This window comes from Centroberyx gerrardi, chromosome 2 (assembly GCF_048128805.1).
Source record: "Centroberyx gerrardi isolate f3 chromosome 2, fCenGer3.hap1.cur.20231027, whole genome shotgun sequence".
Taxonomy (NCBI): Eukaryota; Metazoa; Chordata; class Actinopteri; order Beryciformes; family Berycidae; genus Centroberyx; species Centroberyx gerrardi.
Window position 1 is genome coordinate 25,156,656 of NC_135998.1, and position 16,092 is coordinate 25,172,747.

Consider the following 16,092-nt stretch of genomic DNA (forward strand, 5'->3'; position numbering starts at 1 on the left):
AGGGGAGAACTAACACTAACTGCATTGTGATTCATACGTTGTGTTTTATTTGTATTTATTTCCTGGGATGAAAGGAGGCCATGCACAGAGCTGAAAAAAGGTAAGCTTGCACCTTGAGCAGCCGTAATGCCGGTCGAACACAATTGTCAGGGAGAAGACTTTCAACATTTTAATGACTTCAAAATTGTCAACACCGAAGCACAAGTGAGTGACATCTAGGGTGGGTGAATTCTGTCCGCCAATGGCAGGCGGAGCCACCAGGCCATAAACGAGCGTCCAGTAATGAAGTTTGCTGGTGAGGTGAACGACAGCTGAGACAGTCTTCAGAGACCAACAGTATCCATGACAATACACTGTCCCCTGGACCTTTGTTCCGAAGTAAACGCACAGATGTTCCCCATAGTTATTTTAAGTAGGCCTACCCCAAAATTATAAAGGAGTAATGTAGTTTGCCTGTGTGTTGGTAATAAGGTCATTTTGAAATAAAATCACATCAGATTTATTAAGTGCTGCAGAAATCATCACTCCATCTTCCCTGAAAGGTCCAGATTTTTGCTCAGTTTTACGGTCATACTGTACCCTGAAATAATAGAATAGGTACCCAGTAGTTAAAAAATAACTACAGTATAAGTTCTCTCTAAATTTCTCCCAAACTTCCAGATTATTGCTCAGTAGGTCATACATACCCTGTAATAATAGAATAGGTACCTGGTAGTTAAAAAATAACTACAGTATAAGTTCTTTGTAAATTCCCGAATTGTTACCCCCTTATTCCATAACTTCACATCTTGTTCCCCTGTACCTACATTATATATGTATTGTACTGGTACACCGTTAGTACAAAAGATTACACCGTAACTCCGGAGTAATTACGCTGTACGTTGCGGGCTGTAATCTAAAGCGTTACCGAATGCATTTTTCTTTTTATGCTACAGTCCCTTCCATCCTGGCATGAGTTCAGCAAAGCAGCACCTTCCAAATGCCTCTCAGAAATTTCTTCAACTTCAGCTTGAGCTGTTTTTTTTTTATTAACTATTTTCTGTGTCAAAGCTTTGACAGGCCAGTTTTGTCAGAAAGGCAGCATGAAAAAAGTAGTTTTATTTTGTGGATCAACCTGGTTTGAAGAAGTTGGTGATGTTGAAATTGACACATGTTGCATACTACAACTAAGTCAATATGAATTTAGAAATATGTGACTATGTGACATGTGATATGTGAGCACTATAAAATCACTGATCACTGATTGATGAGTCATATGTTGTTATCCAAAATGAAGGGTTAGTTAAGATATGAAAACCTGAAGGGACATAAACACAGCAGAATATAGGTTAGGCAAGAATGTTGTAACATAATTGTAGAAAGAAATTCAAAGAGGAGCTCATGCATCCTCTTTGGTTGTAATATTGGAAAGTTTGAGCCTTTCCTCTTCCTCCTCCTTCTCCTTCTTCTCTCGTGCTTCCCCTTCTACATGGTATCCCACCATGAGCTGGTACACCATCACACCCACTATTGCACCCAAGAAGGGGGCACAGATGGGCACGAAGAACCAGTAGGTTTTTGCTCTGTGAGAGAAAAATTAGAAAGCAGTGCAAGAGCTCATTTAAATTTTTTCCATTCTTACATTTCTTTCTATTCACCTGTTGTAATAAGTAAAATTTGATTGCATATCAATAGAAAATGTGTTAATAAATGGCTTTGTTGTTATGATTAGGGACAATGCCGCCTTGATTGAAAGGCCATTTGAAATGTGCAGGAAAACGTAATATTGTCAGGAATTATCAGAACTGGGGGCATGATTTTTTAATGGCAAGTGAGTATAAAATGGTACGGTGCATGTCTAACACTCATAATTCTTAGTGGCTGTGACTTTATTGTCTTCAGCTATATTTACCTTCGAGCAAATAACACAGAAGTTCTGCTAAATTGTAAATCTCATTTTGTACATAATATATGTGATAATAAAAATAAAGGTTTACTACCGTCGTTTCCAATGCAATCTACATTGTACACACACTTTGAGTTATAGCTGTGTGTCTGAGAACTGGCTGTAGGTTATCAGTTCTGGTGCCTGAAAAGAACAACTGCTCCTTGTCTACACAAAAGTTGCACTTAGTGTGGAATGCTGGGTAATGGATTCAGATTATGTCTGTCAAAGAATAAAGAAAAAGAAGTAGATAAAAGTGACTTTCAATCTCACAAAACTTTTCTGTTTTACACAATAAGGGTCGAGGTTGATCTGAAATAAGAGATGGAAATCTCAAGGATTTTGTGTGATAGTCAACAATTGAAAGTGGTCTTGGGGAAATCCATAGTTTTTATTTCTCGGAACAGATGATTTAACCTGCCAGTAGTGTAGTGAAATCCAAAAACATGATTAGAGATTGTTTTGGGATTACTGGGTGAGACATTGGGTGCCAGTGTAGTGTGCAACAGGGTAGCATTCTGGAGGAAGGTGTAGGTGAATATAGGATCTGATCAGTGTTGAGAGTAGGTTGGGGGGAAAGGAGGACGCCAGAAGTGTGTTCGATGCGAAGTGCCAACTTGATAACCCCAATAACATAACCTCCCCTCCTGTCATCTTCACTCCTATGTCCATCTGATGATCACCATCCAAAACTCAGCAAAAATGTCTCACTTCTACTGCTAAATGAATGAGCCATAGGGCCTATTTTCGTGAATCAATGGTGCATGGCACAAAGCACAGTGAACGGCTAGTCAACTATCTGGTCTGCTGGGAGGTCATTTCAGCATGTGAATTGCCTATCAGTATTGAATCATCCTGCTCCCTTTCTGTTGATTTATTTGATTTGATTGTATTGCATTTCTCTGCACTATCCAAGTTGGTTTATAATCATGTTATTTACTTGTTCCATTCTTTTCCATTTAAGTTATTTATCAGTGCCGTGTATTTTTATTCAAGCTATTTACTTGTTCTGTGCATTCGTCACTTTCTATCTACAGAACCACTAATATACATCAGGCTAATAGGAATGTATGTAACAACAGGCGCAAACCTGGAATGAAATGTACTATATAAATAACGTTTTGTTTGCTTGCTTGCTTGCATGCCAGGCCTGGCCAGTGAGTAGACATGGTCAGAGAAGGTCACACCTTGCATACCTGGAGAAGAGTGTTTATAATTACATATAGGGGAGAGCAGGATAAGTTGTCACATGGGTAAATTGTCTCAGTGGCTTTATTTCTGAAACTAAATATTTTAGAGCCAAAATTGTGTGGAATTGTGTGCACAAACACAGTACACTTGTCTATGTGACAACATGCCCCGTCATGTGTGACAACATGCCCTGACATGGGGTAAGTTGTCACAAGTTGTCAAGTTATCAGTAGCCTAATAACTTTTTCTTCCAGTAAATTATTCAAAATGTACTACTACTGAGAAATATACCAATGAGTAAAAAGTGTGACAGCATGCCCTGCTCTTCCCTACTGTACCTGTGATGCATGTTCCCATGGCAATGAAGTTCAGACATGCTCTAGTACCTGCTGATTATTTAACTCTTGGCAATATACTGAATTTGAAAATGTTTCAGAAGGGATTTCTTTCCAGCAATAGTGTACTGAAAAGGTTACACTGTTTTCTAGGTTTGAGTGGACGTTACAGTGGCCCATATTGCTGTGCTATGTCATACATAATGCTGCGTGACATGCAAGTAAACTGAACCAATCAATTAAACAAAAACATGACACTAGACTTGCATAGCTTCACTATGGTTTTACTAGTCGAACAACCTCCTCTACTCCCAAAAGACGTTTTTAAACAGGGGAGATACTCACGTAAAAACCTCACCACCCCAGCCTGCAAGAGCCGTGAAGAGGCGTGGTCCCAGGTCCCTGGCTGGGTTGACAGCATAACCTGAGTTGAAGCCCATTGAAAGGCCGATGACCAATACCACAAAGCCTACAGTGAAGGCCTCCAGACCTCTAGGGATTGGATTGTTGTATGGATCCACTATAGCCAGGATACACACGATCAATGCAGCTGTTCCAATCATCTGAGATACAGGGACAGAGAGAGCTACTGTTTGTTACAGTTAATTTGAGATGATGTTCATTTCTATTACATATTCATTCTTAGGAGTTTTGTAAGGATTGTTTTAGTATTGGATTTCTTTCAGACAAATCAGTCAACATCTCACATAGGACATGCCTTCTTGTGGGTCATACACTGAAGCCCTATCAAGGTTTAGTAGGGCTTGCAGGCACATGGCCCCTCTGCTTTATATCTCCAATCTCTAAATCCTTATTCCTCACATCATCTTTCACTTTTCATACTACATGCTCATTTCTCAGCTTTCATTGTGATTTAGATACCTTCTCAGCTTAAGAAATATGTGTTGGCTGTCACCCCACCAGGGAATCTTGATTTGGTTGCATTTCTCTTGCATGTTATCTCTCTAACATGAGGTCCAACTTTTGGTTGGCCAACCTGAATAGGTGGCTATAGCAACACCTTAATATTGAGTTTTGTTAATAAGGTAGCTGACTTGCTGGCTAGTCCGTCTGTCCCTTAGCTTCCCAGCCAAGGAACATTAACCAGCCAAGTCACATGGTTACCTTGCTGTTTAGTTTAAATGGTTTGGCTAGTCCCTACAAGCTGGTCAGTATACTCACTTGGTGTCCCAACCATTTGACATTTGGCTAAAAGTTGTACAACTTCAGTTGTGTTCCCCCACCACGAACACATTCCCTTATAACCTGGAGTGGGTAACCTCAGTTCCATGACTGACCAATCAAAAGTGTGTCTCCAAGAGGATCGCAATGATAAGGTATGAATTAGAAAAAACAATATATAGCCTACAGTTCATCATGTTCAATCACGCATTTCAATGATTGATGTAAATTTAGGCAAATATGTGTACTATTCCACTTAGCAGGCCTCTCCGTTTTTTCCATGGAGAGAGTGTTTAGGAAGCACATTCAGAGCACACAAACCTATTGCTGCAAACAAATTGGCACTGGATGGGAAGAGGTAAAGTTTTGGATTAGGGTTAGAAAGAGCTGTTGCCTAAGATCTGAATTTCTGAAATACTCTCAAAAAACTAGTGGCTCCTAAATGTGGCTTTCTTTTCAGGCTGGACTGAGTTGCTCAATGATCTGAATGTACAGCCTCAATGAAAAGACACCTATAGTCATGACCTTTGGGTAGTGACCGAAAGAATGGAGCACATGACACAAAGGGCATTGAAAGTTCAACCAAATCAAGCATAAACAAAAGGTTTCAATGTCTCAATTAATGAACTATTAATGCCTGCTGTAAATCATAATGTCCATTAAATGCTTCCATAAACTGCCATGGCCGCTCTCTGGGCGCCTGCTGTCCCAGGTCCTGACTCTCTCAGCTTGTGGGGCACGTCACCCTTGCCTCTCAGGGCTTCTCTAGCATCACCCACGAGGAGCTGGAAGAATTTGTTGCTGGAATATGAAAAACAGTTTTGAAAGATGGGGAATATTGTAGGGTTATTGTGTCTGCAGATGTGTGCAGAACTAGTGTAATCCTCCCGTTTTATTGAAGAGCATTTCATCTCTTTTATACATATAGAGCAATAAAAACTCTATGCTTCCAACTATTTTGTTTTTAACACTAAATACCCATCATTTGATTTTTAGATTTTATTAAAATACATTTTTATTTTCTAAGCAATCCATCATATTGATGCGCTCAGCAAGTGGGCTCATTAGAAACTAGGGGACATATTTTTGACTACATGTCTTAGAGTGGACAAGCCACTGAGCTCTCTTCCTTCCATCCTCTGCCATTCTCTTCCCCAGAGAACCAGAGTTTGAACAACTGTCCAGTGCACTCCACATGCAGATGAATAGTACAATGTTGCTCTGGAGCTATAAATAACTATTTGCTTTGCCAGCCTTGTCCAGGGTAAGACTTTGTCCACACAAATTTTGTTGCATTGAATAGTGGGGGCAATTTCTGAGGCTTAAAGGTTTAGAGACATTTTCTGGTGTCTGGGCACATTCCACTTGTATCTCTAGAGTAGATGTGTGAATATTTTCTAAGTGTAAATTCCAACAAGCAAGGCCTCAGGTGTTTTGCTACAATAATACCTTCATACACAATGGGCTCCCCAGGAAATGGGCTGGTAGCAATCAGGACATTTTGTAAGTGTCTTGTGTGAGTTGTCAACTAATATGACTGCCAGAAAACTACTGGTTACATACAGTATGTAATCTCTTTTTCCTCAGATTAAGGTGACATCTCCACAGAATGCTCTTTTGCACAGCTTGCATTAGCAGTTCTGTAATTAGAAAACAACGTGCTCAACTCCCACTTCACCAGAATGTGTTTGGTGCCCGGTTCAAATAACAAAGTCTATCAGGAAAAAACAGCACTGGTCGTATGTCTTTTGCATTCATTTCAGCAGCATGTCTCTAGCAATTCTGTGGAATGAGCATTTGGGGCTCTGCAGGTATCTAGAAAACAGTAGGGCCATGTGTCTGATAAGCTCTGATAGGCCCAGTAGGTGTGACTCAACTGGGCTTCAGCGTACGACCTGTGAGAGGGAGTATCATATAAAAGAGAACAGAGGTAAAATTCATAAACAACAGTTCCTGATCAAATACATAAACCACCATTACCTGATCAAAGAATCCATTAACCAGGGTGAGATGTTCGGATGGATATGTGGCAAAAATCCCAGCTGTGGAATTCTTCCCCACCACGATGAGTTCCCCCTGGCCATAGTCCCATAATGCATCTAGTGAAACCATGTGCAAATCACCCTTATTATTCATAAAATTGAACAGATATTTATATAGTACATGGGTGCTGGCAGGAATTTCAGTGTCACATGACTAACTTGAGCCGAGCCCTCAACTTTACACTGCAGCTCCCTGTAGCTATAGGTACAGTAGAACCTTGGATTTCCTGACTGTTCTGGACTGCAGGTCATAGTGTGATGAAATGTTGAGATTACTGACACACTGAATAGAGCATCTCAGCATACATTCAGATCAAATCAAAAATAATCTGTTTATAGGTAAATGGCAGCAACTGCACACGATAATGGTATTTCTATTGTATTTGTACTTTCTGCTCAGTTAGATAGCTGCAGTTAAAGCTGTAAGCAGCATTGAACAGGGACTGGGAGAAAGCACACACACACACACACACACACACACACACAAACATGCATATAGACATCATTGCATACATGCACACAATACAATGTACAAACATACAAACAGACACTAAAACAACGCACACTTGCACTGGCACATAGATATTCATGCAAACACACACACACACACACACACACACACACACACAAATCTCACTGTGTGATAGCGTGCACACCTTCTGCACACCTGCGTTGGTGGTGTGTGGAGCATAAAAACAAGAATGTTTTCATTAATTTGATTATTCTTAAGAGTCACATACCAAAATACAGGCCAAATACGATCCCTGAACCCAGGAAGGCACCCAGAGTCTGGAAGAAGAAAAACACAGGGAACTTCCTCCAAGGCTCTCTCCCAAGTAAACACAGAGTGAAGGTCACTGCTGGGTTCAGATGACCACCTAGAGACAAGAACGAATGGCAATTTTGGCATTATAGATATACACTCACCGAGCACTTTATTAGGAACACCTGTACACCTGCTTACTCATGCAATTATCCAGTCAGCCAATCATGTGGCAGCAGTGCAATGCATAAGATCATGCAGATACAGGTCAGCAGCTTCAGTTCATGTTCACATCAAACATCAGAATGGGGAAAAAATGTGATCTCAGTGACTTTGACCGCGGCATGGCTGTTGGTGCCAGATGGGCTGGTTTGAGTATTTCTGAAACTGCTGATCTCCTGGGATTTTCACGCACAACAGTCTCTAGAGTTTACAGAGAATGGTGCGAAAAACAAAAAACATCCAGTGAGCGGCGGTTCTGCGGACAGAAACGCCTTGTTGATCACAGAGGTCAGAGGGGAATGGCCAGACTGGTTGAAGCTGACAGAAAGGCTTCAGTAACTCAGATAACCTCTTTAAAACTGTGGTGAGCAGAAAAGCATCTCAGAACGCAACACGTCCAACCTCGAGGTGGATGTCACTTTGCTAGCTGATACCTACCCAGTATTAGTACTGAGCACTTTATTAGGAACACCGTGTTCCCAATAAAGTGCTCGGTGAGTGTATATACATCAGCAGATTCTATGTGATTCACTCTGAGAATGAAACCCAGAGGCTACATTATCTCTACTGCAAATATTCCCCTTTTCCCATTGAGACAGAGAAAAGTACCAAGCCTATCTTCAGTAATTGTGGGCTCAGTAAAGTCCTGTTAGGATGGGAGGTCTCTGTGACACAAATTAAATTGGAGGGATGAAAAGGCTCAGAAAAGTATCCTATGAAGTCTGTTTTTTTTTTTCCTTTTAAACCTTGAAGGGGAAATGAACTACTCTGATGGCGCATTCACATAGGTGCCTCGCTCCCGCGCCTAGTATTCGCACCTTAATCATGTCAGGGTAGGAGGTATCTAATTATAAGAGTCTTATTTTCTCAGCTTCAATGTGTATTAGAGGGGGACTGCCTCATTATAAACGTATTGAAGAAGTGAGCATGAGTGAACTGTAGAACCCTCTGCAGCGCTTCTGCTTTGACAGAAGATACTTGCATAGTGAATAGACTTAGTACTACCTCACATGCCTTTCAATTATGGACCACATCATTTTTTGAGTTAAGGGGTAAGTGCCACCCTCCCTCCCCCTGTGTTTCTTTTCCACATTCTTCTGTCCACTGTTTGCTGTTCTCCTTTTCCTGTTTGCGCTAGCTGTCATTCTTCTAACAAACGGTAAATATTGCACTTGAGATAACTATCAGTTTACCTTTTGCTTATATTAAGTGTCTGCCAGGCCGTCAATAATAATGATACCCTGTTGTGCTGATGGAAGTTTAAAAAATATCACTGAGTCTGGTGAAAACACCAACAGATACTTAAATGACACTGAGGCAAATAACTGAAGGACATCTAGGTGTGTTTTTTTTTCTTCTTATACAAGATTGAGTTTGCCTCCCTTTTCCCAAATTAGAAAGACTGATTTTCAGAAAAGGGTGAAAAATGTGCTACCCCTGATATACAGTATAGTCCCCTCACCTGAGACCTGTCCACTCACAAGGATGCCCAGTGTTGCAGCAAATCCAAAGGCAAAGTTAACGGTGAGGAACATGCCATGGGAGCCCCCACTCAGTACCAGCTGTGCCACCGCACCGCAGCCAAACATCTGCAGAGAGTAGAATGTACCTTAGACACACAATAACAATAATCTATAACCATGTATTAAACACAGTTGCTCCTATCTGAATTTATGATCTTTTTATTCTTAAGCATTCATTTGCGTCCTCTTTTTTTGGGATCCAGGCAAAAAACATGCAGTCAAGCAAAAACAAAGATCTTGCGCTTGAGACCCAAAAGTTTTTCCTACACAGGCAGTAGTAGGAAAAATACGTCAGAGAGAATAATAAAGACCTGCAGTGACTTGACCTGAGAGCCAGGTCTCCTGCTGAGCCGTGCTTTTCGTCTTGGGCAGGGTGTGTCTCTCTGACCTTAAAGGTCATGTATATGTTGTGGGTGGGCTCTGTGAAACTATTGATGCTAACCACAGTCTGACTCCACCTGCAGAGCTCTCCTCTGTAGAAGGCTAACGCTGACCAGCCAGGGATTCTGACTGCCAACCGGGGCGAAAGGTTCCATTTAGTTCTTCAGCCAAACACTGGCTCAGGAATTAACAGACCACTCACTGATGGGCAGCAGAATAACAAGTGTCCAGGTTTATCGCTGCTGGTGCCCTCTCCACATATGTTTGTTGTCTGTAGGTTACCATGAGAAACAAAAGGATTCCAGGTTGTTTTTAACAGGCCAACATTTTGTTTTGACTTAAAAGAATCTCAGGCTTCCTGCTGTGTTAAGAATGTTGAATCAGGTTTCAGTGAGGACTTCAGCTACATAGGCTAATATTATGGACTTCATTAAGCTATACAGTTTAAGTTTATTAAGTAATTTGTATTATATATACATAATACAGATCTTGTAATTTAACTATAAGGACGGAAAAGATGGCAGGAGACAACTGTATGTAAGTTCTTCAGCTCTGAAGGATATAGTTAAAATTGCTTAATTTCTTTGAGAAGAGAGCAGCAATTGATCTTTGTTTACCTTTTCAGCAATACTACAAAACCCTTCGATGTCAAATTGGTCTTACTGTAAAGAACAGCAGAACCTTACAAAACAATTTACCAAACTCAAGTATGTTGTCATCACAAATAAAGATGTCAACACAAAGACAGGTAAAATCTTCCTTTGGCTTTGATTTGCCTAACAAACTTAAGTTAAAATCATTTCCTGAATGTAGGCCAGCAGTAATTGAATTGTGGCCTGAGGAGTGTATCTAACATTAGAATGTGTTGTTGTTGTTGTTGTTGTTGTTGTTGTTGTTGTTGTTGTTGCTGCTGCTGTTGTTTTTTGTTTTTTAAGTGTATTTTGTATGTAATGTTTATTTCAAACTTTACTATCTTACACAAATGTTCTAAGAAAGAGAATAATATGTTCTGAGGACAGAATATAGAATTATAGACTGTAGGCAGTGCCAAACTTATTTATATTTATATTTTATCATTTCTGAATAAGAGTTTTAAAACCTTCATAAATGCCTTTTTTCTTGTGATATTACATATGTAGTGCATCATTTATATTTAATCAACAGAGCCTCCATGCCAGTAGAATTGAGATAATACTGTGCTACTTATGGATTTATTGCAGCAGTCATCAGCACGAGTACTGTCAGAAAAATACCTTCAATGTAGTGTTCATAGATTAAATTACAACTACTACTGCTACTGAGTATTGAATTCATGGAAAGTTACAGTTAACATTTAGATACTGCCACTGACTGTAAACAAAATATTAATTCTGTCACTGCTATAAGGAATTTCAACAGAGATTGTATTTTTTTAGACAGTTCAATGTTTTTAATGTAAATATAGCTATGAATCTTTTTTGTACATCAAATACATTTTCATCTTCTCCATAATGGCCTGGTTTGAAAAACTAAAAATGACTGAACAGTATCACAAAAGTGGCAAAAGGATTATTGGCATTGAGCACACCGCCCATGTCTGTACAAGATAGGTTGTATGAGATCCACCTGGTCACCATTCAAGGGGAGAATTTGAGCTTCTTCCTTTCCACTCTGTTCTCCCCACTATCCTGCTCATTCAATCTGCTCTATCCTTTGTTTTAATGTGTCATGCTGGACGTGAACTAATTTGGATCACCTCAGTGGTTATTCATCATGCACTTTCTCCACAATACACGTTGTTTTCTGGTGCAACATGACCTTGAGGATATTCAGCGGTAGTGATTTATTTTTTCCATTTATGACATCCCTTTATATTTTTTTCACTTGTTACAATCAGTAGTTAATTTAAACATACAGTAATGTAGTCTAGAAATCTTTTGGGGTGGTGGTTGTGTAATAATGATAAAAATAAAGAACTTTTTCATTCAGTGATATACTCAAAAGTAGTCAATCAGTGCTCTCAATGTAGATTCCAGCATGATGAAAAAACTACTCATTTTGTAAAGCTCATCAAAAACTATATTTTACAGGTGAACCTGTGGAAAAACAAAACACAAAAATAATTTCCCTTCCCCTCTATGGACTTTGGTGACCCCAGGGGTCGCTCACAGGCTCCTAATGGCTTCACACAAAAATTGTGAGTAGTTTGTTTTCATTTTAACTTGTCATATAAAGAATCTGTGGAAAGTCTTCCGATTAAAGATTTAGCTCTCATCACTGGCACATACCCTCATTTAGACAGCCAGACAATAGAAAATCCAAATGTCAGACATCCAAAGTATTTGGTCTTCCAAAATGGCATAAGGAAAAAAAAAATGAAGCAATGCAAAATATATTCTGTTAACCACACACTATTATTTGAATTTCCTTATTTATGTATGTGACCAAAGGTATTTCAACAGCAAATTGGACCATATGGGATGTTTTTGAACATTTTACATGGTGCACATTTTCTTGGTCATTTTGTTTTTTTTCATTTAAATAGTTCATTGGCTACCTACAGCCTACATTGCCAGGGGAATGGGATTAGTGAGGTCCCATTGTATGATATGAATTATGCATCTTCTACATATAACCTTTACCCTGAGATAACACAACTTGTACTCAAGTTATACTCAAGCTTTTAGTTGAACAGGACGAACCTTCTCGCTGATCTCCCTGCAGTAGTGATGCAAAACTACTCCTTACTTACCACCAAAATAAGGGTTCCCAGACATTCTGCCAGGGCCTGGCGAAGGAGCGCGTGTCGGATCTGAAAGGTCCGCGCCAGTTTCTTCAGAATGTCCTTTTGTTTCCCCATGATGCAGCTGTGGTGGACTTGGCTTGAGATTGTTTCTGTGGTCTAACAACCAATGTATGTCAGTCAGTGAGTGTGTATCAACTTTTCGGTCTCTCCCGGGGAACCCCTCCCTTAGCAAGAAAAAAAAGAGCTCCTCTGGACTGGCTGCCACTCCTAAACACATCTCCACCCATCTTTTGCTGACACTTTACGTTGCTGCCTAACTCCTGCTCTACTTTTTCTCTCTACAACACTGCCAACTACAAAAATGAGGATAGCCTATCTACTACAGCATACCTCTGTAAAGATGCACATTTAATCTGGATGCTAATTAATGGGTCATTTCTATGGTTCCTTACTCTTAATTTCAAATTTTAAACAATTCCAATCATTTGGGGAATTTTCTATATTGATCATCATCATGAGAAAAATGCTAAATGTTAAAGAGCTAATTATGGAAATATATACAGGGAAAGTTACATCATTAGCTCTTCTTCAGGTTTTCCTTTTTATCTTTATTTAACTAGGCAAGAAGACATATTTACAGCAACAGTTTAGGCAAGTAAGTAGATGCTGGGGGAGAGCAGTTGACAGAGTTACACATTCACACCAGGGAACTGCCCAGTAGACTATTAGCACAACAACCAAGAAGCAGAACCTCTAAAGCAGCTGGGCATTCATCTCCTCAATGGTGCTATCAGTCATTTTTGGCAATTACTTATTCTTCAGACTGCTAACAACCACTTTACTGTGTGACTGTCTGATTGTTGATTTTAACTATCTGATTGATATAGTGAATAATATTGCAGCAATAGGTGCGACATATAGCAGCACTTGGCCGCTGATGGAATTCAAACTGGTGACCTTCTGCACCCCACAAAATAGACTAGGAATGTAGCCCAAGTGCATTCCTCTAATCAGTATAATTAAATTCAAGAAATTTTAAGCAACAATAATGATGATCTTTACTAAAACCACTGCTTAAGAACCCTGTTAACTGTAGCAGAGTCAAATTAGACCACATTCTGGAATTCCAGAAGAACTTGGAATAATACAGTATGCCTGACTGGATGGTTACCAGGATCCGCTTTTATACATCCTCTCCTCTCCTCTCCTCACATTGTCCTGTCTCCTCTCCTCCTCTCTTCTCGTTTCTTCTCCTCCTCCACATTAATCACAATCAAACACTGATAATAAGATGGTCTATTTAAGCTGACCTGCCTCACACTCATTTTTGATTCACATTCAGTCTGGTAATGCTACTGCTTCTTAAGCTTGGTGCTGAAGGGTCCATCCACCACAACAGCCACCACCTCCACTGGTTCTGTTTAATTGTATAAAAATGGTCTGTGGTGTATGTTAGCTAACGTCTCGTGACTGTATATTGACAGTAATCTCACCATCAGAAAAAAGTGTCTGCTTGTTCTATATGTATTACTTATGGAACCCTATGGTAGGGTTCCATAGACGTGTAACTGCAGTGTGAGTGTTATTGTGTAGAAAGCAGGGTGCGAATTATGGGGGTCTGGGGGGGCTGAGCACCCCTGAATGACCCTTGAGCCCCCCATAAGAAGCAAAAATGACACAGAAAATTATTTTCATTAATTAGGTAAAATAATTAAGACAAAAAAAACTAACTTCATATTGTATAAAGCTCCGCCCGCCCCCACCACCCCTCTGGTGGGATTTGTCTAAACTCCTGCTGTGGCTGTTTTGAAATGTGTGTATTAACATCCCATGGTTTAAGTTGGCTGCTTCGGTATCTGTTGTTTACACATCTATCTCGCTAATTCAGAAATTGCAAGACTTGTAAGCATGTTTTGGCATTATATTATTGGCATTTGACTATTGAGCTGGAGAGATTTATTTTGGCAAAAAGCTGGGCATAGCTGCAGGAACTATCAAAGGGTTTAATATTTTATTTTGGGGGGAAATAAAAACTTGAATAATACATTTATTAAAACAAAACTGTCTTGTTTATTTGGAGTGTTATAATTAATTGACCAGACTCTCTGCTGCAACATAAAGGTAAACATTATAGGATCATTTTTGTTGGTGATCAGAGGTTTTGTTTTTAATTTGATCTAGTAGTTAGTTGTAGGCCTTTTACTTCATTTGTGGCATAGGCCAAAACTTACTTGCAGTCAGAGAGAGCTGTGCGCTTTTTGCATTTCCCGTGTGTATAATGAGGACACAGGATGCTGTGGACTAGCTTGAGAAAACTTTTTACTCAGACAATCCGAAAGTTACACACACTGCATTATGGGAACTGTAGTCCATACCACTACACCTCCTCCTTTTAGCTCAGCCATACTCTTTTCAAATAAACAGTTCTTTTAACATAAATTTCTGTGTGTTCTTTTACTTAACACTTATGAACTGTACTGATACTTCAGTTAATTAATTCTTTGCGGAAACCTTGTGCCCCACAAAGATGATGTGTTCCTTTGCAAACTCACATTTCTCATTCAGAGTGAGACCCTCCTGTTGCATTTTCCGAAGCACACGGTACAGTCTCTGGTCGTGCTCCTGCCTGTCTGCCAAACACAAGAACATCGTCTGCATCGAAATCCTCTAACATCTGGGACATTCTCCTCTGAAAATGCTCAGGAGCCAATGCAATGCCAAAAGGGAGTCGATTGAACTGGTATCTCACAAAAGGAGTGATGAAGGTTGTGAGGGGTCGCGACTCTGGTGTGAGAGGAATCTGCCAAAATCCGGATCGGGCATCCAGTTTTGTGAACACTTTCGCATTTGTCATCATTGCTAGTGTTTGATCCACTGCAGGCAGGATATGGCGCTCCCTTTTCACTGCTGCATTCAGGGGTATGAGGTCGACACAAATCCTGGGTTTCTTTTTCATAGGCTTTGGGATGACGACCATATCTGAACACCATGCTGTCGGCTCAGTGACTTTTGTGATCACCCCCATCTCTTCCATTCTGTTCAACTCTGCACGCACTTCGCCCCTGAGGGGCAGAGGGACCCGTCGAGGTGTTGAGAGGGCAAAGGGTGTGGCTCCTGGTTCGAGCTCAATGTGGTAAGGCAGTTTGCCTAGTCCCTGAAAAACATCTGGATATGCTGCTCTGAAGTCTGTCACAGTTCCTCTGACCTCATCTATTCTGTGCACTAGTCTCAATGCCTCTATAGCTGGTCTGCTTAACAGTGGCTGTACCAGTCCTATCATGAGGTAAATGTTCTGTGAGGTACTGCGCCCTTTTGCTGCCATTTCCCCTTTAAAGCAGCCTTCCACTTTAAGTGGATATTTACCTGGCCCAAAGTGTCTTTTGTGTTTTCTGCAGCTTACCATCACGCTCTGGTTTGTATAACCACTCGGGTATCGATGTAACATCTGCCCCCGTGTCGAGTTTGAAATCGACTTTGTCTCCATTTAGATGAACTTCCTCTATCCATGGGTCTGAAGTCTCTGAATCAATTTCTCCTAGAAAAGCAAAATCCTGAGTGTCTATGTCATTCTGGGTTTCCGTGACTGTATGTACTGCTTCACCTGTACGACAGACTACAGCGTAATGTCCCTTTTTGTGACACTTTCGACATTCAACTTCTCTAGCTGGGCAGTCTTTCCATGAGTGTTTGCGTCCTCGACCGCACCGGCCGCACTCCTTCTCACCATGAGTGTCTGGCTTTTGTCCCTTGTTTGACCGTTGCCATGTCTGTTTCTTCCCTTTTTTTATATTTGTCCTAATGGCG

At 40.3% G+C, this 16,092-nt stretch overlaps 1 protein-coding gene across 1 annotated transcript; it reads right to left on the reverse strand.

Annotated features, from left to right (window-relative positions):
* Positions 1 to 1,378: 1,378 nt before the first annotated feature.
* Positions 1,379 to 12,402, reverse strand: aqp3b (aquaporin 3b). The gene is made up of 6 exons (XM_071915157.2): positions 12,295 to 12,402; positions 9,122 to 9,248; positions 7,415 to 7,552; positions 6,613 to 6,731; positions 3,796 to 4,013; positions 1,379 to 1,562 (listed from the first exon to the last, which is right to left on the reverse strand). The coding sequence occupies exons 1-6, from the start codon at positions 12,400 to 12,402 to the stop codon at positions 1,379 to 1,381; spliced, it is 894 nt and encodes a 297-aa protein (XP_071771258.2).
* Positions 12,403 to 16,092: the final 3,690 nt, after the last annotated feature.